The sequence below is a fragment of the Gobio gobio genome (assembly GCF_949357685.1).
Source record: "Gobio gobio genome assembly, chromosome: 20".
In the NCBI taxonomy this organism is placed as follows: Eukaryota; Metazoa; Chordata; class Actinopteri; order Cypriniformes; family Gobionidae; genus Gobio; species Gobio gobio.
The window spans coordinates 1,447,344-1,473,442 of NC_137113.1; the positions used below are offsets into that span (position 1 = coordinate 1,447,344).

The 26,099-nt window shown below is 39.3% G+C and overlaps 1 protein-coding gene across 2 annotated transcripts in view; it reads right to left on the reverse strand.

The window, feature by feature from the left end:
• The window catches only part of pdzd7b (PDZ domain containing 7b), a 76,223-nt gene that overhangs the window by 41,658 nt on the left and 8,466 nt on the right, over positions 1 to 26,099 (reverse strand). For both annotated transcript variants that reach the window (XM_079845578.1, XM_079845579.1), the window contains exons 2-13: positions 24,314 to 24,361; positions 24,067 to 24,189; positions 20,689 to 20,863; positions 20,440 to 20,616; positions 18,757 to 18,904; positions 18,401 to 18,461; positions 16,943 to 17,257; positions 15,346 to 15,498; positions 8,063 to 8,160; positions 7,888 to 7,979; positions 3,201 to 3,292; positions 3,052 to 3,108 (exon numbers count right to left, since the gene is read on the reverse strand). In XM_079845578.1, the coding sequence (XP_079701704.1) occupies positions 3,052 to 3,108; positions 3,201 to 3,292; positions 7,888 to 7,979; positions 8,063 to 8,160; positions 15,346 to 15,498; positions 16,943 to 17,257; positions 18,401 to 18,461; positions 18,757 to 18,904; positions 20,440 to 20,616; positions 20,689 to 20,863; positions 24,067 to 24,189; positions 24,314 to 24,320 (1,498 nt within the window). In that variant the 5' untranslated portion in view covers positions 24,321 to 24,361. The remainder of the gene's footprint in view (positions 1 to 3,051; positions 3,109 to 3,200; positions 3,293 to 7,887; positions 7,980 to 8,062; positions 8,161 to 15,345; positions 15,499 to 16,942; positions 17,258 to 18,400; positions 18,462 to 18,756; positions 18,905 to 20,439; positions 20,617 to 20,688; positions 20,864 to 24,066; positions 24,190 to 24,313; positions 24,362 to 26,099) is intronic.

Genomic DNA, 26,099 nt, shown 5'->3' on the forward strand with positions numbered 1-26,099 from the left:
TTATATTTTTCCCTATCAAATTAAGGTCTACTGTACAGTAGAGATGTCAGTTAAAGGGTTAAGTTATGTTTGAGGTGGGATATTATGAAAGCAAAAAGCACTAAAGACCAAAAAATCTTGATTTATTAACCTGTTAACACAGCACATTTCCCCATTATATATGTACAACTATATTTGCCGTTTGGACTTTTGACTAAGTGTACAAAAAACTATAGATCTGTTGTAAGAATTGTTTTGTTTGGATGATTCTAGAGACCCTCACGATAACAAAAAATACTTATTAGTAACATGAAAATAACCTTTGTTTGGGAGGGTTTGCCTTCATTATGCTTCCTGGAAGTTGGCAGTCTCATGTGACAGGAAGGAAGTTAATACCTTTTTTTTCTCTTGAAATCCTTTATTTGGTTGTTTTCTTGCATGTCATTGAGATTAAACACACGGATAAAGTACTTACAAAAGGAAAATGACAACTATACACAGCGGCAACTATAGCCGTGTTCCTGAACATCAGACATTTCAGACTTTTCAACCGTGACTTCAGGTCATATATTCATTAATACTCTGAGAATCAGTTGCAAATCGCTTTGAACAAAACAGAGATATATATTTAAACCTCAAAATCTAAGTCTTTGTGTCAAGCGGTCATTTTAGTTTTGATTAGTTTTAGTCATGTTCATTCTCTTTTTAGTCTTGTCAAGTTTTACTTGACTAAAAGTCTGAGCAGTTTAGTCAGAATTATCCATGACTATTTTAGTGTAGTTTTAGTCAATGAAAATTGTATTTTAGTCTCTTTTTAGTAATGCAATTCTCTTTAACCCAGTCATTATAGTATGAGCACCCAGTAGAGTAAAACCAACATATTTTAGCCAAATCCATTTCAAACAAGGTTATCTTATTATATTATTGTTACCTTAGACTCAAGAAAACATCCATTCCAGACACGGAAGACGCTCTGATTTGAATTTACAACATATTTATTTGACCAACCAAACATGTTAGAAGCACACACACATTGACATTTAAATAAAATAAATAAAAACAATGAGATTAAGGTTTGTTGTGTTTTTTCCTGTGATTTTGTGGCCCGTCTTTTTCCACAACACATTCCGTTTTATTTTCCACTTCAATGTAATGAAAGTTTTCCCAAATGTCTTAATAAGAATAAATTCATATTTAATTTAATAATAGGAAAATAATATCCAAATTATTATTTAAATCTGTTTAAAATTAGACCCACATTATAGTTAAAATGGTTTTCTGTCTTGTATTTTATCTCAAAATAAAGGATGTCATTTTATTCCACATGGAAATGAGCGGGAATAAGTGAATATAGCCTCTTATGCGCTTATGAGGTAATCATAATGCTGCGGTTATTAACAGATATAATCGCTGCCGTTATAACGGCACATTTCGATTGTATACCTGCTTTTTTTTTGAGCGGTGATGAAATATCTTACTCTTGTAAATACTCACCAGCCTTTCAGTAATAAAAGTCTAGATCTTTCAAATGCATCCAAATTACAGTGAAGCGCAACCGTACGGTGCTCTGCAGTGGCCAAAAAGGATATAAATAGTGAATTTTGAAGTGATATATTCTTGAAAACTGTGGATTCGGACAGTAATTCAATTACCACACGACCTTGGTGTTTGTCTAAAAACAGGAGGTAATTCGGCCGACGGGTGGTGGGAGAAAAACACTGATATTCTGGATTAAGACGACAATAAAATCACTGACTAGCCCCTGTAAATTATGAACACACCTTACGCTTGCAGGAGACACAATTACCATCCGAATACGAACCCCGACCGGCCATCGGCCGCTTTCTCTATCAGACATAAAGCGATAGTTCACCCAAAAATGAACATTAGCCCATGATTTACTCTCCCTCAAGTCATCCGAGGTGTGTGTGACATTCTTCTGTCAGACGAATATAATCTGAGTTATATTACAATAGTCCAGGCTAATCCAAGCTTTATAATAGCAGTAATAGTTGCTCTGTTTTTAAAGCCAATAAAAAGTGCATCTGTCCGTCATATAACTGCTCCACGCGGCTCTGGGGTGTTAATAAAGACCTTCTGAAGCGAATCAATGTGTTTGTCTAAGAAAAATATCCATATTTAAAACTTTATCAAGTAAACTTTCGGCCTCCGCCTTCTGTGGAAAAGTGTTGAATGTTGAAAGTGAAACTCCAGATGTGTTCGTGACGTCGTGACGAGCGGACGAGCGTTAGAGGAACTTTCAACACTTTTTCCATAAATTGAACACGGAAGGCGATCGGCAGAAAGTTTACTTGATAAAGTTTTAAATATGTATATTTTTCTTAGACAAACGCATTGATTCGCTTCAGAAGGCCTTTATTAACACCCCAGAGCCGCGTGGAGCAGTTATATGACGGACAGATGCACTTTTTATGGACTTCAAAAACAGAGCAACTATTACTGCCATTATAAAGCTTGGATTAGCCTGGACTATTGTAATATAACTCATTATTCGTCTGACAGAAGAATGTCACACACACCTCGGATGACTTGAGGGAGAGAAAATCATGGGCTAATTTTCATTTTTGGGTGAACTATCCTGCAAAAAATGCTTTTCTTACTTAGTATTTTTGTCTTGTTTTCAGTCCAAATATCTAAAAAATCTTACATTTTTGTCTTAAAAAGTTTTTGTCTTGTTTTGGGGGAAAATAACTCAAAATTAAGGGAGTTTTTGCTTAAAATAAGCAAAATAATCTGCCAATGGGGTAAGCAAAATAAGTTTTCTGTTTGAATTAAGATTATTTTGCTTACCCCATTGGCAGATTATTTTGCTTATTTTAAGCAAAAACTCCCTTAATTTTGAGTTATTTTCCCCCAAAACAAGACAAAAACTTTTTAAGACAAAAATGTAAGATTTTTTTGATATTTGGACTGAAAACAAGACAAAAATACTAAGTAAGAAAAGCATTTTTTGCAGTGTACAGACATAAAAGAAAGACTTTCTGATGAATGTACCAGTAGGAGGTGTAGCGGTACAGTAGATGCACTTATTGATGGATGACTTAAGCTCACCTGGTAGAGGTTTGATGAGGTTGTGTCTGGAAGGAGAGCGGAGAGGAGAACTTCTGCCTATATTAAACACACGAGAACAATGGAATAAAGGGTCCGCAAGCAACCATGAACCATTGTGCACTAATATATGCAGATTCTGATGGATTTACGTGATTTCCTCTTCAGAATATCGTACGCTTCCTCTTCAAACTGAGAGACCGTGTGGTTGAAGAGCGGAAGATCACTGGAGGACACGAGTGCTCTGCGAGAAGAGAGATGGAAAACTACAGCTGAAAAACACACTGAAAACAATGACATCACATAGTGATTATAGATACACAGATCAGGCATAACATTATGACCACTAATATTGTGTTGGTCCCCCTGACCCGTCGAGGCATGGACTCCTCTAGACCCCTGAAGGTGTGCTGTGGTATCTGGCACCAAGATGTTAGCAGCAGATCCTTTAAGTCCTGTAAGTTTGGACTTGTTTGTTCAGCACATCCCACAGATGCTCGATTGGATCTGGGGAATTTGGACTGTTGTGCTCCTCAAAGCATTCCTGAAGCATTTGTGCTTTGTGGCGGCGCATTATCTGCTGAAAGTCCACCAGGGAAAACCGTCTCCATGAAAGGCTGGACATAGAGACAGAGCGTATTTAGGCCACGCCCACACCGGGGGGGGGGGGACAATCCAACGCTCTCCATTGACTTTGCATTGCGTGAGGCTACATCCTTGTCATTTCGGACTTCGGATAACAAAAAAACAGAACAATGTCTAATGTAGCGTTCACACCGGACGCGATTCGCTCGAATAATTCGCGCTAATCGCGCGAAGGTGGACGCGTGTACATTTTGAGTTTACTCGCGCGAATCGCGCGTGACATTCACTGCACAACAGACGCGAATTCGCGTCATGGGCGGGGCTTCCGCCAGCGGCTCGTCTCGTTGAGAAATGTCTGACATGGGCTGTGTTTACATGTCTTTTTTTGGTTAAAATCTACTGTTAATGTGTGACAACTTAGTTTTAAGACTTTTTCAGTCGATAATGTAGTTGTTTAAAGCTCAAATCAGTGGTTTATTTATATAAAGAGAGCCTATTTGAATGACATGTGATCTGGTGTGTGTGTGTGTGTGTGTGTGAGCTCCAGTGGATCAGCGGCGCTCATTAACCCCAGTGAGATCAGCCTTTCCTCAGCCAGTTCTTCTGCCGCTGGCTCTGATGTCTCTGTGGCGGCTCCAGATATAATTCGTCTTGTAACGGCCGATCTTTGGTCTCATGGATCTATAATTTGTTCCCTGGCAAATCGTTTAGGCTGAGGGCAAAGATAAGTTTCATTACTTTATATTTTTAGGCTATAACTGTACGTTGCAGTTGTAACGTTAGCCTACTAGCACTGACTTTGAATGTTTGACTGAATTGTTTGCTTTATTTCATGTATAGCTTGTTATACCTTTTACTTATACTTTTGTATTATTGATCATACATAAACTTGCATTTAACAAAAAGAGACTGGGTTGTGTTTCATGTCATTTAATGTTATCACAGTGATAATCATATTGTCTGAACCAGATATTAATATGCAGATTTTCTCCTCATTGTTGTCACTACTAGAGCAAGCTCCTGATTGGTTAACACGGCGCGAAATATCCGCCAAAGTTCAGATTTTTCATCTTGAGCGATTCGCGCGAATCGCGCTTTCAAAACGCTCAATTCGCGTCCTTCGCGCCGCCTCAATTGCGCGAATCGCGCTGCAGAATGCCATTTCGCGTCTCTGCATTGACTTAACATGTAAATCACTCGCGCGAATCGCGTCCGGTGTGAACGCACCATTAAAGCTGATATGTGACAAAGTGTACAGCAAACAAGCTAAAAAACACAGAAATAAGTTTTTATAAGATGTCGACCCAAAAAAACGGCGTTTAAGGAGTAAAAAGTGAATAAAGGCAGTAAAACACGACGCTTCAGCAGAAGAATGGGTGATTTTTGGGATCCTGACACTCAGTGTGTCTCAGTGTGTCTATGTGTGCAGTAAATATGTTGTCACTTAAGTCAAATATCCAAATGTCAGTTTTATATATGATATTTCCTGTCTCTGATATCGTTCTCCTCTAGTGTGTGTAGTTCTCAGTGTAATATAACCCGTCTCAATGGCCTGTATCCACTTTTTTGTTCTTAAACGCTCGTTTTTTGGGTAGAGTTAAAGTAGTTGCGCTAGAGTGTAATGAAGCCCTTACAAATGTTGCGGTAGAAGAAAACAGCGCGAATGACGGACTGCAAACTAATCTGAACTAGCAAGATGTGGGAAAAGTTTCACAAAACTTCAAACTGAAGTAAATGTCCTCTTTTTCTGTTTCAGTTCTAAGAAAAGCAGTGGGCCGATTATTGTTTTACATATGAAGCTCTTAAAGGGGCTATATGCAACTTTTTCCCCAAAATAAACGTAACAATAGCCTTTTTATTTTACCATTTATGACTCAAACATCTCCTGATGAGCATACTGACACCTTGTCCGCTCACAGTGGGTGCACCTATAAGCCTGTCTCCTATTTTTCCTATTTTCTGGCGGGTCGTCTTTTCCCGCGCTGTCTGCGGATGTGACGTCACCACCGCTGCGAGAGCGAGCAGAAAATGAGAGCAGTTCTGTTTTTTGGCCACAAGTGTCAGTCGCGAGTTTAAATTTCAGAAAAACGCATATAGCCCCTTTAATGCTGCTGCCAAGACATGTTTACATTCAAACATCTATTTTTTTGTGTGTCTGTAATGCAGCTAATTTTTGTTTATTATTATTTATTTTTTCAATTGAAAGAGAACAGAATATTTAAACAATGCTTAGGGAGCATTTGTGTGTGATTTGAGTTGTGAGAACTTGGCTCAAAGTTGATTAAAACAACCATTTCAAAAGCTGAAGTGATTTTCTTTTTTATATAGTTAGAATATGTATAACTCAATGTTTTAACTAATTGAAAAAGCTGAATAATCGTTCAAAATGTACTGATTAGTCGTTGATGTCAATGGGAATAATCGATGATTAGTCGATTAATCGTTCCAATAATTGTTAGATTAATCGATTATTAAAATAATCGTTTGTTGCTCCATGACCCTGTGGCCGGTTCTCCACTGGTCCTTCATGACCCTGTGGCCGGTTCTCCTCTGGTCCTCCATGACCCTGTGGCCGGTTCTCCTCTGGTCCTCCATGACCCTGTGGCCGGTTCTCCACTGGTCCTCCATGACCCTGTGGCCGGTTCTCCACTGGTCCTTCATGACCCTGTGGCCGGTTCTCCACTGGTCCTCCATGACCCTGTGGCCGGTTCTCCTCTGGTCCTCCATGACCCTGTGGCCGGTTCTCCACTGGTCCTCCATGACCCTGTGGCCGGTTCTCCACTGGTCCTTCATGACCCTGTGGCCGGTTCTCCACTGGTCCTCCATGACCCTGTGGCCGGTTCTCCACTGGTCTTCATGACCCTGTGGCCGGTTCTCCACTGGTCTTCATGACCCTGTGGCCGGTTCTCCACTGGTCCTCCATGACCCTGTGGCCGGTTCTCCACTGGTCCTCCATGACCCTGTGGCCGGTTCTCCACTGGTCCTCCATGACCCTGTGGCCGGTTCTCCACTGGTCCTTCATGACCCTGTGGCCGGTTCTCCACTGGTCCTTCATGACCCTGTGGCCGGTTCTCCACTGGTCCTTCATGACCCTGTGGCCGGTTCTCCACTGGTCCTTCATGACCCTGTGGCCGGTTCTCCACTGGTCCTCCATGACCCTGTGGCCGGTTCTCCACTGGTCCTCCATGACCCTGTGGCCGGTTCTCCACTGGTCCTTCATGACCCTGTGGCCGGTTCTCCACTGGTCCTTCATGACCCTGTGGCCGGTTTTCCACTGGTCCTCCATGACCCTGTGGCCGGTTCTCCACTGGTCCTCCATGACCCTGTGGCCGGTTCTCCACTGGTCCTTCATGACCCTGTGGCCGGTTCTCCACTGGTCCTCCATGACCCTGTGGCCGGTTCTCCACTGGTCCTTCATGACCCTGTGGCCGGTTCTCCACTGGTCCTTCATGACCCTGTGGCCGGTTCTCCTCTGGTCCTCCATGACCCTGTGGCCGGTTCTCCACTGGTCCTTCATGACCCTGTGGCCGGTTCTCCACTGGTCCTCCATGACCCTGTGGCCGGTTCTCCACTGGTCCTTCATGACCCTGTGGCCGGTTCTCCACTGGTCCTCCATGACCCTGTGGCCGGTTCTCCACTGGTCCTTCATGACCCTGTGGCCGGTTCTCCACTGGTCTTCATGACCCTGTGGCCGGTTCTCCTCTGGTCCTTCATGACCCTGTGGCCGGTTCTCCACTGGTCCTCCATGACCCTGTGGCCGGTTCTCCACTGGTCCTTCATGACCCTGTGGCCGGTTCTCCTCTGGTCCTTCATGACCCTATGGCCGGTTCTCCACTGGTCCTTCATGACCCTGTGGCCGGTTCTCCACTGGTCCTTCATGACCCTGTGGCCGGTTCTCCACTGGTCCTCCATGACCCTGTGGCCGGTTCTCCACTGGTCTTCATGACTCTGTGGCCGGTTCTCCACTGGTCCTTCATGACCCTGTGGCCGGTTCTCCACTGGTCTTCATGACTCTGTGGCCGGTTCTCCACTGGTCCTTCATGACCCTGTGGCCGGTTCTCCACTGGTCATTTTTCCTGCTTCTAACACATCAACTCTGAGGACTAAATGTTCACTTGCTGCCTAATATACCCCACCCACTAACAGAGATCATCAGTGTGATCTCTCACCTGATCGGTGTATCTATCGGTGTATATGTCAGATGAGTAACACTCATGGGCTAATGGGCTGCTTTTGTCATCTTATGGGCGTCACCTGATCTCTCGGAGCAGCATCAGCTTCTCTGGCGTGTTCAGGATGGCCAGAAGCGGGTCCACGAGCGTCTCCAGCCCTCGCTCTGTTAAATACTGTCAGAACCGCAGATGAGTTTTGACACAGAAAACCTTGAATTATGTGAGATCCTGAGGGTGGGCGGCTGTGTCTCTCTTACCCTCTGACAGATTCCCATGAGCACGGCCACATCCTCATCCTCCAGCAATCTGACAGCCATTTCTCGCACCTGCTTCAGGTCCCGCCCACTATACCCACCTGGAGACACATCAGAACATCCAGTTTAACTCACACTTAGGTGAAATTAAAAAACACAATAACTATATCCACATATGAGTTTGACCGTGTGCATCAAGGCGAGACACGGCAGGTGAAAACATCGTTTTTTCATGCAGTGGTCAAATTTGAGATTTTGGGCCAGTTTGCTCCATTAACCACTGGACTTTTCCTCCATTTCTCCATTTTCCATGCACAAAAAATCTGGGCTTGATTTGGTTGTTCTAAAGGTGTGTAAAAAAAAAATGACCGTTTAAGTCCCTCAGGGTCAGATTGACCCCACATTGAAAATGAATGGGAAAGTGTAAAAAATATAAAAAAAAACTTTTTTTGTCAAAAAAAATTAACTAAATCCAGTATAAATCTGAAAATGTCCACATTTATATCAAGGTCTGGTCCTAGAGCATAAACACAAAGTGGAACGAACTTTCTGTCTCATACACACACACACACACACACACACACACACACACACACACACATGTGTGACTGCAACAGAGAGCATTTTTATAGAAACTGGCAAATTAAATCAACAAAACTGGCATAAATCTGAAAAAATTCCATACATAAATGAAGGACAAATACTAGAGCACAAATGCAACATGGAACAATCATGAGAAAGAGAAGGAAAAGGGCAAATAAAAGAAAGATGAAAGGCAGCTTAACTTCCCTCTGGACCTCTAGTGGATAATGTGGTCATTGCACTCTCTCTCTTTAACTATAATTCCTAAAGTTTTTCCACAAACCTACAGATGGCGGTATTCTATCCCTAACACATAGAGCAATGTCCAAAAACTATTTATATTTATTTAAGATCATCATTCAAGTGATTTTTTCATTAAAAAAATAATTTTTAATGAGCCAATTTATGACATAGTTAAGTATTTGTGCAGTAAATAGGTAAAAAACTACCAAATACCCACAAAAACACAGCATAAATGTATAGTTGAGAAGTAAATAAAAAAAATTATATATAATTTTCCATGTAAAACAATTATATTTCCTTATGCAATCGCTCTGTAAAAGTTTGGGGTCTATCTGAGCACAAGGGACTCAAACATAAACCCTGAGGGACGATTAAGGGTTAAAGCAGCACTAGGTAACTTTTCAACCTTTATAATATATTTTCAAGACTCTTGTGATGATACATGGACTTACAATATGTTGAATGACACGCCTGCCATAGCCTGACGGGGTCTGTATCGTTTTTAATCGTTCTTTTAAACTTCGGGTTTCGGGTAGTAACCCGAGAACAAAAAGAACGACAAAATGCGACTGCTTTACGGCATATACGTCACTTCCACCCCCTCTTCCTTAAATTCAGACGTGCCAGCCCAACTATCATTTGTTTGCCGGATGTTATAGTCATGGCCGAAGCAGCAGAAAAATAAGAAAGCAAAGGTTTTGTCGGAGGAAAGCAAAAAGAGGAAAGGAGAAAGTGATGGGATTAAAGGCAGGAGGATCAACATTGGCCAGCGTTTGCTCGTTGGCGTGAGGCTACATTCTTGCAAGTAAATACATAAGACGTACAAAATCATATTTTAGCAGGGTTTTTCCTGGGTCAAAAATGGTCTTCGGTGGTGGCTGACAGACATGGTCATCCATAAACACACACACACACACACACACACACACACACACACACACACACACACACACACACACACACACACACACACACAGTAAAAAAGTCCCCTACCCACATGATCGGCAAGCGCAATACTGACAATACATTTTAAATAAATTCAAAGAAAGTTTGTAACTTTTGCTTATCTTATTTTGATCCCACATGAAAAAATACTATAGTATATTATAGTAAAATTACTCTAGTAAATACTATAGTGTTTTTGAACCGTGCTATAGTAAATATACTAAAGTAAATTAACAAAGTGTAGTAAATACTATAATATACTACAATTTACTGTAGTATCTACTATAGCAGTCATTCCCAAACTGTGGTCCGCGGACCACTAGTGGTCCGTGAGGGTACTGCAGGTGGTCCGTGGAAAGGCAAAATAAAATAAAATAATATTTTTTAACCTTCATTTTACCAGGAAATTCCCATCTTTTTTTTTTAAAGTAAACAGAATATGTAGGCCTATATAGATATAACATTTGTATTAAATTGTCAAGTTATTGTGCGATTACTAAAATAGGCTAGTGGCGCTCGGCCGTGACGTTCAAGTTCAGTGCCGTTATGGATCGGTGGATAGCAACAGGTTCTTTGAAGAGAAAAGAGACAGAGGCAGGAGTTACAAAAAAATGAAGAGATTGACAGTGAGTCGGATGCATCTATGAGCCAGATTCATCATAAAAAAACAAAGAAAAGGAGGGTGAAGAGAAAATACAGCGAAAGCTATTTAGCATTAGGTTTCAGCTACACCGGCCCCGAAGACGAGCCGTTGCCCGTTTGCATTTCTTGCTACGAGGCACTGGCTAACGAGAGCATGAAACCATCAAATCTTCGCCGGCATTTGGAAACCAGGCTTAGGGAATTTATGTCCAAGCCAGTCGAGTTTTTCAAAAGTAAGCTCCAAGAATACCGCACAAGCAAAAAAGTAATAGAATCGACATCTGCAGGTGGCTCTACTGCTAAAGCAGTAGAAGTCTCGTACCGTCACATCACACGCATAGCCTTTATAGGCAGTTTTATGAAACAAAATATTTATAAATGGAATGAAGAAGACCTGTTATTTTAATTTCCATTTAGTTTCTTGATCTCGTGTTTCTGAAAGGTTTTTTTTTCAGAAATGCCAAAGGTTTTGAAATGTTGACTATCCAAGTTCTTTTCCATTGCTATGGAAATAAGCCTGTTGTTCAAATTAACCTGATTATGCCCTCGGGCGCTTGAGTAAATAAATAAATTAAACATGTGGCAGCCGTTGTGTGCAGTAAACTTTCTTTTAACAAGCCTGTTGTACTGATGTGATGATTAGTTATAGTTTTAGTGCTAGTAAGCCTATTTAGAGGTGCGGATTAATTCAGGTAGGACTGTGTAGACATATTTTATTATGTGTGTTATGAGGTGGTCCGCAAAATTTTTCGATTACAAATAGTGGTCCACACACACAAAAAGTTTGAAAACCCCTGTACTATAGTATGGTTCAAAAACACTATAGTAATTTTACTATAATATACTATAGTATTTTTTCATGTGGGATACCTTGATGTTTGTTTTTGTTCCTCATTTTTACACTATTTACTGATAATTGTTTTGGTATATAATCATATCAATATTAAAAAAATGAACAAATGTAGCTGCCATATAGCTACAACTTCATAAAATTATCAGCTAGCTTACAACAACTTTGTTCTGGGTTCACCTCACTCCAGTCTAAACTAAGTGATTTATAGGCTATTTATTTTTACTACACATTATGAACATAAATAAGCTGAAAGATTGTGGTTAATTAAAACTCTAACACCCACTCTTGCTAAAGTGTGTAAGCACACTTGTGTTCTCATTTCAGGTGTTGTTCTGAGTAAATGATTAAACTGATTCGTGAGTTCAGTGTTGGACAGTTCAGATGTTCTAACCAGTCGTTAAAATGATTCGGTTCAAAGGAGTCATTAGGTGGTGAATCGGACATTAGCAGACGCGTTGTGTGTGAATCCCGTATTTAGAACATCGCAAAAGATTTGTCAACACACAGAAAACACTTCATAACCGGATAGGATTTGTTTCCCGTTTATTGAAAGTATGGTTTATGTCAGCTGGTCTGAGAAGAGTCAACGTTTTTTGAGCGCAATTCACACCCAGCGGTAATTCAAGGAAAACATTGTCTGATAGCGCCACGTGCAACATGGATTCGGTCTTCCGACCTTTTGATTTTGTTTATAGGGGTGGTAAACCACGATTTCACTATTCTAACTTTAGCTAACGTGTAATGTTGCTGCTTGAGCATAAACAACATCTGCAAAGTTACAACGTTCAAAGTTTAAAGCAAAGGGAGATATTTGCTTTTAAAGAAATCAGTTTCTAAGGACTACAGCAAACGGCCGCTAGGGACTACTACACATTCACCCAGGTTTTGCTGACATCACCAGGCCCAATATTTACATAAACCCCTCCTCCGAGAATATGAAATAAGGGGGGCGAGGCAATTTTGTATCGCCGCGGGGAAGCGTTAGTAGGCTGGAGTGTTGTTGCCGCGATGCCGAGGAAACGCTGTTATTTTCATCCGGATTGCAGGTCTGGGGCACTTGCTCTGTTCAGCCTTCATAGGGACGGGGGTGCGTTGCAGAGCGTTTAACATACAGCATGTTATATGCACATGTGTTTGAGTCAGCGGGGAATCAGGCGCGCGCGGGGCTCCTGCATCCACCGTCTTCTCGATTTCAATACCAGATTTGCACAACGTCAGCTGCGTGAAAAAAACACTGCCGATGCGTGGATGCACGACGCGCGCGCTGCACATTTCACGGAGGGCAACACAAACTTCCACAAACTTCGCGAGTTCAATACAGGATGTGCACAACGGCTTGTCCTGAAAGCTGGATTTACAAACAGAAGCTGTTCACGGGCCACAACCTGTAAGTCTGATTTATTTTTCATCGATGTGTTTTCCTGTAATAGGTTGTAGCAAGGAAGTAAACAGATGACAACACTGTTCTGCAAACCAGTCTGTTAAATGCTCATTCATACTTAACGTTATCCGACGAACACCTAACGTTACAAACACTAACGTTAAAATCTCAACAGCGAACTTGGCATTAGTGTAAATGATTCTTTGATTAGAGCTTTTATGTATTGTTTATCTACAGGCATGCTAAACATGCTTCTGTGTGTGATTTGGCTAACTTACTAGTTAAAGCCAGTGCTTAGTGTTTGTTTTGGGTTAGTTCTTGCGACAGATATTTGGCTATAATCGTTCTAAAAATACAAAAGTAACAGTGCCATTCAGTAGCGATCATTATAGATCCACAGTCTTTACTCTCGAGGACTGAACAGGTTCTGCTCGATCATCTTCACTAAAATGTTCTGGGTCTGATTCGGGCGGTAAGGGGCGTGACGTTTCCGACGTGCACTAGGCGGTTAGCGAATCACAACACACTGGGCCAGCTAACCAATCTGAGCCCACTGCGTATTTTTGAGGGACTGGCTTCATACAACCCGGAAAGCATCAGACCGTTTTACAAGGAGGGACAGAGCAGTGTAGAATAAAGGTCAAATATATGAAAAATAAGGCAATTTTTTTTAAAACGAAGCATGAACACATGTTACAGTGCAGCCCACAAACACAGTCAAGCCTTCAAAAGAATGTGTTTTACCACCCCTTTAACGTAATATGTGAAATATTAGAAAGCTAATGATTATTTTGAAGACAGAGAGCATGCGAGCGGAGGAGGAGCTCTGATCGTTCTCTCTGTCACTCAGTCACAAGCGCAGCATCTATTCTACATCACTCATAAATCACAATAACTCATCAAATAAAGCTTTGGCGGGACAAAAAATTGTTTTGGCGGCAGCCAAAAAATTTTCAATGTAGGAAAAACCCTGTTTAGGATACCTAACATGTCTGGGATATTTGTTTATTTGTCTTTCCTCAAGCTATAATGCAAATCGATTTTTCAAATTTGTAGATTCATCTATGGTAGCTTGATATTATAATACTGACGATGTATGGTTATTACCTACCACTCAAACATTGAATTGAAGTATCATATAGATTCTGTAAAACGGGAACCAATAGACTAGGCTACTATAATGACGCTTGTAAACGTGAGCATCGCGATCATTTGGCGTTTGAAAAAAAATAAAACCCATGAAATTATATTCATATGACATGCTAAACATGTGCCACTGTAAATGGGATGAAGACATTTCACACGCGACGCAAGCAGAACACGCATGTGAACTCCTGCCGTGTTCAGGACTATCATAGTTGTCATGTCGACAAATGCACATGCGATGAATCGACTGATGTAGAATGACAGAGTTTACGACAGTAGTAGAGGACAATACTGTTTCCCAACTGTAGGGGGAGCCCGAGAGCAAAAACTACCTAGTGCTGCTTTAACATGTAAGCTTTCATGTCAAAATAAAAAAAATTCAACATTACACATTAAGGTGGTTATTTAATTATATTTTGTCACCGTGCGCCTTTAGATTTCTACCAGAAATCATCAAAAGTTATTCTAACGCGAGCTCTCGTTATAAAGCTCTCAGTCTCACACACAGCACTGGCTCATCCACATATGGACATTTCCTTTGTAGAACTGAGCAACCGCAAAAGTTTGCAGAAAACCACATCTGATTGCTCGATGTGAATTTCTCACTACGCGCTGCTGCTTCCTTGTGTATTCTCCACCTGAGAGAAAGTGAAGACAAAGCCGAAATCAGCTCATAAACGCTCACAGAAAAGACCAAGTAGTAAAAAGAAAGTAAACAACAACAGATTAGACGACGAAACCCCGTCAGAATTAGATTCAAATAGTTATAGATGGACATAAACAACACACAGGGACAGTTCATCTGCAGTGTGTGTGACTGGTGTGTGTGCTATTAATTGCTATTGCTATTAATAATTTATTAATTTATCAATGTTTCAAATATTATACACTACTGATATTAATGAACTGAATATATAGTTTGTTTGTAGGTTGGGGGTTTCATAGAAATGTTGGCAGTTATACAGTATAAAACTTTAAAGGCCGTTTTCTCAAAATGAGTTTTTCCTCAAACACTCAGAGTCAGATTATCCACTTCAGTAGCACCAACTCTTCCAGTCTTATCCTGAACTATATTCTGAAGGTTGATTCTATATGTTGATATATCATTCCTATCCTGAGTTATAGGTCCTTTAACTCCAAAAAACATGGCGGAAATTGATTTTTTTTAGGCTTTTGACAGTATTCTCTAATTTATTAAAGCACAAAATCAGATATCCAGAATCCCCTCTGTAAAAGCATGGTCCTTTCCAATTTCCAGATTTTGTTTTTGGAAAAATATGCAAATGAGCGTATATTTACGTGTATATAAGGCCTCATTTGCATATTAAAACATTAATTTACACAAAACTTGTAATACATTTTTTTTAAATGTTTATGCCAGTAATAAACTGGAGAAGTTTCTCAGTGATATCTTGTAATTTAAAAAAAATCCCTATTCACCTGTAGTGTCTCGCCTTAAAAAACTAAAGTGCGCTTTGACACTCTTAATATTACCCAGACTGCTCTCTGAGCGGGAGGGAGATCTGGAGCGTGATCTTGACGATTCTCGCTTCCGGAAAAGACCGAAGAAAGTCTTGGAGCGCTGCAGCCGACTGTGTCCCTCTTCTCCTCTCTCCGTCTGCTTTCTCTTCTGTTTCTTTTCCTCTTCTGTGACAGAAAACAGTTTGCATTATGGGTACTAAAAAGTTCAAAAACATGCACTTGTTTGTTAAAATAGATCATAAACAAACGTATGATCTCCGTGATGCAGAAAAAAGCAGTACACTTAAATAAATCGTGATGTAGTGCGGATATTAAACCGCAAAAGACATTTAAAGGTGCAGTGTGTAATATATATACGAGGACAGAAATACAATATAATAAACATTCTCTGTTTTCAGTGGAGTATAATGAACCGTTATGTGTTTATTCCCTTAGAATGAGCCGTTTCTATCGACACACCGCAGGTCCCGTACAGGGAAGTCGCCGCCATGTTTCTACGGAAGCCCTAAAGGGACAAACTCCTCTACAGAGCGCTAGCTACTCTCTGCTGTCTCAGACAAACACATATTTGTCCTGTGTGGGCCACCGTAGCTTCTCTATGTGCTCTGAAAGGGAGGGATGAGCGGTGGACGATTCACAACCTCACCACTAGATGCCGCTGAAACTTACACACTGCACCTTTAACTGCAACCTCTTAACTGTCACCGTCCCTGGCGCTCTTTTTTTGATCGTAATTTTTTTCGTATCATATATTTGAGTAATTATCATAAGTTAGGTATCATTTGAAAGCTTAAAAACTCAAAATTCATCCTGTGAAAACCGTTTTAAGATCGGACATTGTGTTACCATGGAAACGTTACTCTAAATTATTCTAGCGGGCTCCTCCCCCTAGTGGGCGGTGTCATGTTTCATATTACAACTATTATTTTAACTACTTTATATTCAAAATCTTTTCCAATCTTGACAAAACACATATTGTCGGAAAGGTCTGAGTCTCAAGGGTCCATATTTGGTGATGGAAGTGATATTTGGACAGAAATTTACAGGAAAATGCATCAAAAAAACAATCAATGGAATTTGAATGACACCCGGTGGCTGTTTTTGGTACAGCGCCTAAACAACATCTCATGGGGACTTTAATTTTTGTGATATCAACTTCAAATTTGGAACACAACTTGGTTAGACATATGGCTTTGATTTTATAGTAATTTTAGAGTACATTTTTTTTGTAAAATATATATTTTATATGAAATAAAAAATATTTAGTACAGTATTTTTCATTTACAGTAAATGTAAACTTCCATAACATTTTCATACTTTCATATTTTGAATTGCAATAATCTGCAGAGTGTCGTCTTTAAAAAAAACTTGGTCTATATTCCAAAGCATTCTTAAATTTCAGCCCTTTAAGTTTGGATAGTGCATTTTCATGTGTATTCTCAAAAAGGTGGGAGATTTCAATATGAATCATGGATGTTCTGTGTGAATGAATGGTTTAATTTGCCACTCATAGTTGAGATATTTAGGTTTATAACGGCTCTGGTTTAGCATATTTTCTATTTAGAACATATTTTAGCTGGGTCGATCTCTCAATCTCGCTCAGCCCTACCCGAAACGGTCACATGACTTTGTGTTCGGCGAATCGGAGGACCTTCCCTTATGTCGCCCTCTCCATCGCTCCGGATCATGGAGTCCTGCAGCAGTTCTGTGGGTCCTCGGCTCACGGTGCGCAGCTGCTCTGAGCGGCCCTCACTGTCAGGGGACCCAGGATGAAACTGGCCCTCCGTGGAGCCGCAGGCGTCGGCCATCTTGGCTCCTAAAGGTAAGCTAACAGGCAGAGTAGCTTGGGACAGGCCGCTCAAAGAGCCGAGGGGCGTCCCAGAGGACAGCGAGGAGCTCGATGAGCGAGACGACGAACTGACCGCTAAAAGAGGTCAAAGGTGAGGACAGATTAGCACATTATTAAACTTGCATGTTATTTTTCGTTGATGTTGATGCTAATATGTGATGTGATCTACGAAAACCCAACACATGGAGAAATTTGATACCATATGAAAGCCCTTTTCAAATATATTTTCTTAATATATTTCTTTCAAGGCTTGTCTGAAACAGAAGTTATGGTTATCTAAAGTCGGCTGATCGCTATGATTTTTAGGAACGTAATTTTGAGAAAAACAGGTTTAAATAACCGCCACCCCTTTTTCGCATAGACATGAAAATGCACTATTTAACTTTAAATGGCTGTAATATAGACCTAAGGTTGGTCTGGTTTTAAAGAAGACACATGGCAGATTATTGTAGATGTGATTACGTATAAATTATGTAACGTAAAATAGAAAAAAAGTTTAAGTTTATGAACATGTAAAAATATATATTTTATAATAATATGTATTTTACAAAAAATGTTTTACTCTAAAACTACAAGACAATCAAAGCCAGTTGTGTTCAAAGTTTTAGGTTGATATATCAAAAAATTTGCTTTCAGTAAGAGTTTTTTTCCCTTAAATATTTAAAACATTTCCAGAACTTTTCATCTCAAAAAAATTATATTTTGAACTCTTGGCATGAAAACAAATTGGTTCAATTTTTCCGTGTTCATCACTATTTCAAAATATAGGTCTGAACTGAATATGAAAATATGGAACTAGTATTAAATCAAAACTTTGCGTGCCGTAGTTGACATAGGACTGGAGGGAAATGTGCTTTGATTCACCTTTATTCTACATGTAATGGGTTTATTTTGATGGGTGAACTGTCTTTGTGGTGTTAAGAGAGCGAAAACTGGAAGGTTTTTTTTTTTCATGATCTAAATAAACATTAGAATGACGCAGTCTTTCCAGCTTGCCGCTATAAATCACAATTTTTCAGCACTAAACAAGTGATTTTTGCCTAGATATTTTTAGAAATGATGATGTTTTAGAATAATCATTTAATGAAAACCCAATTTTGACAAAAAATGGACATTCAACCTATTCTTCGACTTTGCTGAAAACGTTCCAGCGCAACATCCGATGGGTTTTCCCAGATCGCATCACATATAGATTTATTTTTTGATATGTTATCTTACATTTATTCATCCAGCTGAATTCCGTCACCAGTTCTTTGTAGGCTGGATATCTGCCTGCTTCCTGTGAACAAACATCCACATTTATTATTATTTAATTAACTATTAGTTATTAATGTGTTAGTTTTGTCTGTACTGGCTATACCTGAGAACAGTATGACCTATTTCCTCCCAAACCATTTCTCTGCTCCCTGGGCATGAATGTTGCCGTGTTTATATGGACATTAAGTGTGTGTGAGTTTGCAGGAATACCTGATCCAGGAACAGAGTGAATAATGCACAGAAACCAGAGAGCCACATCAACCATCTGCTGTGTGTGTGTGTGTGTGTGTGTGTGTGTGTGTGTGTGTGTGACTCACTTTAATAGTCAGTATGACATGAGGTTGGCTCTTCAGCACTTCCACTGCTCTGTAATGGTTGATGTTCTCAAAGCTCACGCCATTGGCTGACAGGATCTGATCCCCCATCTTAACTCCGCCCTGTTCTGCCAGACCGCCAGGATCCAGCCTGCAAACAGCCAATCAGAACGCTCACATCAAAACACTGAAGAAAGAACATTTTCGCGTTTTCACATTAATGTGGTCTTCTTGAGTTTTCATTGGTCTGTCTGACTTCATCTGATCTTCTTGATGTTAAAACCTTCAAACTTCAAGCTTTAAAAATTATTTAAACATTCAGGCTTTGTCAAGACAACATCAATGTTTGTCGACAAACTTTATCTATCGAGTAATTGATCAATTTATATTTGATTTGTTTGACTCTTATTTTAGTGCCTTTGCACCCAAACAATTTAAATCACTTCGGAAATGCTATGAAATAAGACAATAAAACGCCAAGAAATGCTATAAAATAAGACAATAAAATGCCCACAAATGCTATGAAATAAGACAATAAAATGCCCCAAAATGCTATAAAATAAGACAATAAAATGCCCAAAAATGCTATAAAATAAGACATTAAAATGCCCTAAAATGCTATAAAATAAGACAATAAAATGCCCCAAAATGCTATAAAATAAGACATTAAAATGCCCAAAAATGCTATAAAATAAGACATTAAAATGCCAAGAAATGCTATAAAATAAGACATTAAAATGCCCAAAAATGCTATAAAATAAGACATTAAAATGCCAAGAAATGCTATAAAACTAGACAATAAAATGCAATAAAATAAGACAATAAAATGCCAAGAAATGCTATAAAATAAGACAATAAAATGCCAAGAAATGCTATAAAATAAGACAATAAAATGCCAAGAAATGCTATAAAATAAGACATTAAAATGCCCAAAAATACTATAAAATAAGACAATAAAATGCCCAAAAAAATGCTATAAAATAAGAGAGTACTTGCCAAAAAATGCTATAAAACAAGACAATAAAATGCCAAGAAATGCTATAAAAAAAGACAATAAAATGCCTAGAAATGCTATAAAATAAAACAATAAAACGCCAATAAATGCTATAAAAAATGCTATAAAAAAGACAATAAAATGCCAAGAAATGCTATAATATAAGACAATAAAATGCCAAAAAATACTATAAAATAAGACAATAAAATGCCAAGAAATGCTATAAAATAAGACAATAAAATGCCCAAAAATGCTTTAAAATAAGACATTAAAATGCCAAGAAATGCTATAAAACAAGACAATAAAATGCCTAGAAATGCTATAAAATAAAACAATAAAACGCCAATAAATGCTATAAAAAAGACAATAAAATGCCAAAAAATGCTATAAAATAAGACAATAAAATGCCAAAAAATGCTATAAAAAAAGACAATAAAATGCCAAAAAATGCTATAAAATAAGACAATAAAATGCCAAAAAATGCTATAAAATAATAAAATGCGATAAAATAAAATATAACAAAATAAATCCGAATAGATTTCCTAAGCACTCCTTCTGCCCCGCCCCGATCTGCAATAGCCCCGCCCCAAACTCACACCATTGAAGTTTCTCAATAATGCATTAGTGAATATGCAGTCCCAGCATGCAGCATTCTCTACGCTACTCTCTCGCTGTAGTGTGTGTGCACTGACTTCGACACGTAGATGCCCAGGTTGTATTCTCGTCCTCCGCGGATGTTGAGTCCCAGGCAGGGCTGGTTGTGTGAGAGATGGAGGTGAAGCGTCCGGCACAGCGCTCCACCCGAGCTGTACACCGACACAGGAGCGTCAGATTCCTCCACCACCATCCGCCGATGGATCAGATCCACCCTGAACACACACACACACACACAGGCTGAGTGTCACAGACGCCGAACCGCTGGACTGAGTCGCTACACTCACCACGTGGTCTTCTCATTGGTGTAGCGGACCCCAGGCACGCGGCCCACGCGCTGGACGACCAATCGGAGACGAGCGTGATCTGACATCACCTTCACAGCGCTGCTCATGCTGACGCCCTCCAGACTCACGCCATTCACCTCCACCAGCTTATCACCAACACACACACCTGCCAGCTCTACACACACACACACACACACACACACACTGTCAAAACTTACCCGGAGGGCGGGATTAAGATAAAAAAAGATTTGAGTAAAATCAATTAAATATATTTTTGTTCAATAATATTTTTTCTTTTCTTTTTTGGTGTTTTGAGATCATTTTATGATTAATAATTAATATTTATGCAATAATTATGACCCATTTTTTCCCATTGAATATAATACAAAATTTATATATATATATTATTATTATTATTTTTTTTTTTTTTAAAGCTGTATTTCATTTTAGAGTCAAGCCTAGGCCTCATGAAAGCAATTTTTTAATGAGATCAGTGCCATCCGGTGGACACATTGAGCATTTTTATCACGCAATAGCACATTTATACCACTAAAGTGGATCTTGCTTTTTTTAAAGAAATGTTAAAAATCGTAGCTTTATCGGAATGGTCCGAAAATTGGGGACAGGATTTTGTTACGACCCTGTCTCCTATTGCTTTCTGACGGTGTGATTGGCTGCAGACAATCATGCCTAATTGATTAATTTATGCGCGGAGGGTATAAAAGCTGTATTCACCTGCTCATCTCCAGAGAAGTCATTTTGCTCCACTTTGTTGCTTTCTGTTTTAGTTATCATTTCTCAACATTCCTCACCAATTGGATTATTATTTTTTCCCTTTATTGTTTAAATCCCTAGACTTTGTTATATTTCTGTAATGGATCACTATTTGTGTTTAATAAATAATCTTGTAAGTCAAATTATTCGTTTGCATGTGTGATCCTCTTTATGTAACGGTCGAGAACGAGCTGGCCGTGACAATTTGAAAAGTCTAAGTTGGTCGTTAAAAAAAATAGTCACATTCAGGACCTTCGGGGCAAAAATGACCCCCATTGTTTTTTTGTGCATACAATCTACAAATCAGCCAGGATGCAGAAAAAAGGACTCAACAGTGAAGATCTCTAAAACATCAAGAGTGCAAAACAGACAAAAACACACACACACACACACACACAAAAACACATGCACACACAAAAGTTTTTTTTGTTTGTTTTGCACTCTTGATGTTTTCACTTATGGTGCGTTCACACCGGACGCGATTCGCGCGAGTGATTTACATGTTAAGTCAATGCAGAGACGCGAAATGGCATTCTGCGGCGCGATTCGCGCGATTGAGGCGGCGCGAAGGACACGAATTGAGAGTTTTGAACGCGCGAATCGCTCTAGTTGAAAAATCTGAACTTTGGCGGATATTTCGCGCCGCGTTAACCAATCAGGAGCTTGCTCTAGTAGTGACAACAATGAGGAGAAAATCTGTATATTAATATCTGGTTCAGACAATATGATTATCACTGTGATAACATTAAATGACATGAAACACAACACAGTCTCTTTTTGTTAAATGCAAGTTTATGTTTGATCAATAATACAAAAGTATAAGTAATGTATAACAAGCTATACATGAAATAAAGCAAACAATGCAGTCAAACATTCTAAGTCAGTGCTAGTCGGCTAACGTTACAACTGCAACGTACAGTTATAGCCTAAAAATATAAAGTAATGAAACTTATCTTTGCCCTCAGCCTAAACGATTCGACAGGGAACAAATTAAAGATCCATGAGAGCAAAGATCGGCCGTTACAAGACGAATTATATCTGGAGCCGCCACAGAGACATCAGAGCCAGCGGCAGAAGAACTGGCTGAGGAAAGGCTGATCTCACCGGGTTAATGAGCGCCGCTGATCCACTGGAGCTCACACACACACACACACACACACACACACACACACACACACACACACACACACACACACACACACACACACACACACACACACACACACACACACACCAGATCACATGTTCAAATAGGCACTCTTTATATAAATAAACCACTGATTTGAGCTTTAAACAACTACATTATCGACTGAAAAAGTCTTAAAACTACGTTTTGTCACACATTAACAGTAGATTTTAACAAAAAAAAGACATGTAAACACAGCCCATGTCAGCCATTTCTCAACGAGACGAGCTGCTGGCAGAAGCTCCGCCCATGAGGAGAATCACGTCTGTTGTGCAGTGAATGTCACGCGCGTTTGGCGCGAGTAAATTCAAAATGTACATGCGTCCACCTTCGCGCGATCAGCACGAATTATTCGCGTGAATCGCGTCCGGTGTGAACGCCACATTAGACTTTTCAAATCCTGTCCCCAATTTGTTTGTGTGTTCATAAACCAAGTACCAATAAAGTCACAAAGTTTCGGACCATTCCGATGAAGCTACGATTTTTAACATAAAAAAAACAACAATTGGGGTCAGAAATGCCGAAGAGCCCCAGAGGGTTAACTCTGTAATGGCTAGGGATGTGGCGGTGAGGAAATTTCCCCACCGGTTAATTGATGTGTGACAACACCGGTAATACCGGTATCACCGGTGGAGGCTTTTAAATCACTAATTCTATCTAACCGAAAGTAACATGCACACGACCGCGCCAGTGTTGCGTATTCACACACCGTGAATGAATCTCGTCTGTAAATGCGCGCTCTGTGAGGCCATGGGTGCGTCTCAATCAGTTCCTAGTTCAGTAGTCAGGGCTCTGATCAAGCATTGATCAGTCTATGATTGAGATGCACGCCATGAATGAATAACAGTTCGTCCGTAAAGCCTTGTTTATACTCGGTGCGCGCGGCAAAAATAAATGCGCGCAGTCAGCGTATCGCGGAGGCTCGCACTGCGGAGCCAGGCGAAAGTAGGCTAAACAATGTGCGCTCTGAGCGGCCGTGCACATTTTACTTTCGGTTTTGAATTAGCCAATTCGGCTGCGGGTTGCTTGAATTGTGGGTTCATTAGCCTATTATTTTTAATGAAAAACACAACAACAAAACAAGTGACAAACTCCCTTAAATAGGCGCTTTTACGTTTGGCTTTGAAACCAAATCTTCCGCGATCATCTCCGTCAGCTCCTCACTCTTAAATCTGATGAATGATCCTGCCGCTGCCGAGACTCACGGTCGGATCCTGCTTTATTAAGCAGATACGTTCAGTTTTTATTTGTATTGTCTGTTCTCTAACTGAACTAAATTATTTTATTACTATAAAAAAAATCAAAAAGACGGTGGGCGGTGCCACGGTGGGCAAGTGATGTAACCGGTGTTGAGTCTGGACACCGGCAACACCGACTATCGTAGCAAGCCTAGCAATGGCCCGTGTGGAGCATCTTACCCGCAGCGCTGCTCCTCTGCACTTTACTGATGAAGACACTGAGTCCGTGTTCAGATCCTCCTCGCACACTGAAGCCCAGGTGACCATCATCGCCCCGGACGACTGTCAATCTCACAATCTCACCTGCGGACACACACACAGCGGTCAGCTCTCACGCTCACACACACACACACACACACACACACACACACACACACACACACACACACACACACACACGGCTTCATCTGCTTCCCCCGTCTCTCACCCTCCATCCGGCCGGAGATGTGGAGGATCCCGGAGATCTCTCAGCTCACTGCGAAGCAGAACAGAGACCGCCGTCAGTCTTTATCAAACACGTCACATCATGCCAACACTCACGCAATCGGGGTCTTACTTTATAGCATTTTTGGGCATTTTATTGTCTTATTTCATAGCATTTTTGGGCATTTTATTGTCTTATTTCATAGCATTTTTGGGCATTTTATTGTCTTATTTCATAGCATTTTTGGGCATTTTATTGTCTTATTTTATAGCATTTTTGGGCATTTTATTGTCTTATTTCATAGCATTTTTGGGCATTTTATTGTCTTATTTCATAGCATTTTTGGGCATTTTATTGTCTTATTTTATAGCATTTTTGGGCATTTTATTGTCTTATTTTATAGCATTTTAGGGCATTTTATTGTCTTATTTCATAGCATTTTTGGGCATTTTACTCTCTTATTTTATAGCATTTTTGGACATTTTATTGTCTTATTTCATAGCATTTTTGGGCATTTTACTCTCTTATTTTATAACATTTTTGGACATTTTATTGTCTTATTTCATAGCATTTTTTGGCATTTTACTCTCTTATTTTATAGCATTTTTGGACATTTTATTGTCTTATTTCATAGCATTTTTGGGCATTTTATTGTCTTATTTTATAGCATTTTTGGGCATTTTATTGTCTTATTTCATAGCATTTTTGGGCATTTTATTGTCTTATTTCATAGCATTTTTGGGCATTTTATTGTCTTATTTTATAGCATTTTTGGGCATTTTATTGTCTTATTTTATAGCATTTTAGGGCATTTTATTGTCTTATTTCATAGCATTTTTGGGCATTTTACTCTCTTATTTTATAGCATTTTTGGACATTTTATTGTCTTATTTCATAGCATTTTTGGGCATTTTACTCTCTTATTTTATAACATTTTTGGACATTTTATTGTCTTATTTCATAGCATTTTTTGGCATTTTACTCTCTTATTTTATAGCATTTTTGGACATTTTATTGTCTTATTTCATAGCATTTTTGGGCATTTTATTGTCTTATTTCATAGCATTTTTGGGCATTTTATTGTCTTATTTCATAGCATTTTTGGGCATTTTATTGTCTTATTTCATAGCATTTTTGGGCATTTTATTGTCTTATTTTATAGCATTTTTGGGCATTTTATTGTCTTATTTCATAGCATTTTTGGGCATTTTATTGTCTTAATTCATAGCATTTTTGGGCATTTTATTGTCTTATTTTATAGCATTTTTGGGCATTTTATTGTCTTATTTTATAGCATTTTAGGGCATTTTATTGTCTTATTTCATAGCATTTTTGGGCATTTTACTCTCTTATTTTATAGCATTTTTGGACATTTTATTGTCTTATTTCATAGCATTTTTGGGCATTTTACTCTCTTATTTTATAACATTTTTGGACATTTTATTGTCTTATTTCATAGCATTTTTTGGCATTTTACTCTCTTATTTTATAGCATTTTTGGACAATTTATTGTCTTATTTCATAGCATTTTTGGGCATTTTATTGTCTTATTTTATAGCATTTTTGGGCATTTTATTGTCTTATTTCATAGCATTTTTGGGCATTTTATTGTCTTATTTCATAGCATTTTTGGGCATTTTATTGTCTTATTTTATAGCATTTTTGGGCATTTTATTGTCTTATTTTATAGCATTTTAGAGCATTTTATTGTCTTATTTCATAGCATTTTTGGGCATTTTACTCTCTTATTTTATAGCATTTTTGGACATTTTATTGTCTTATTTCATAG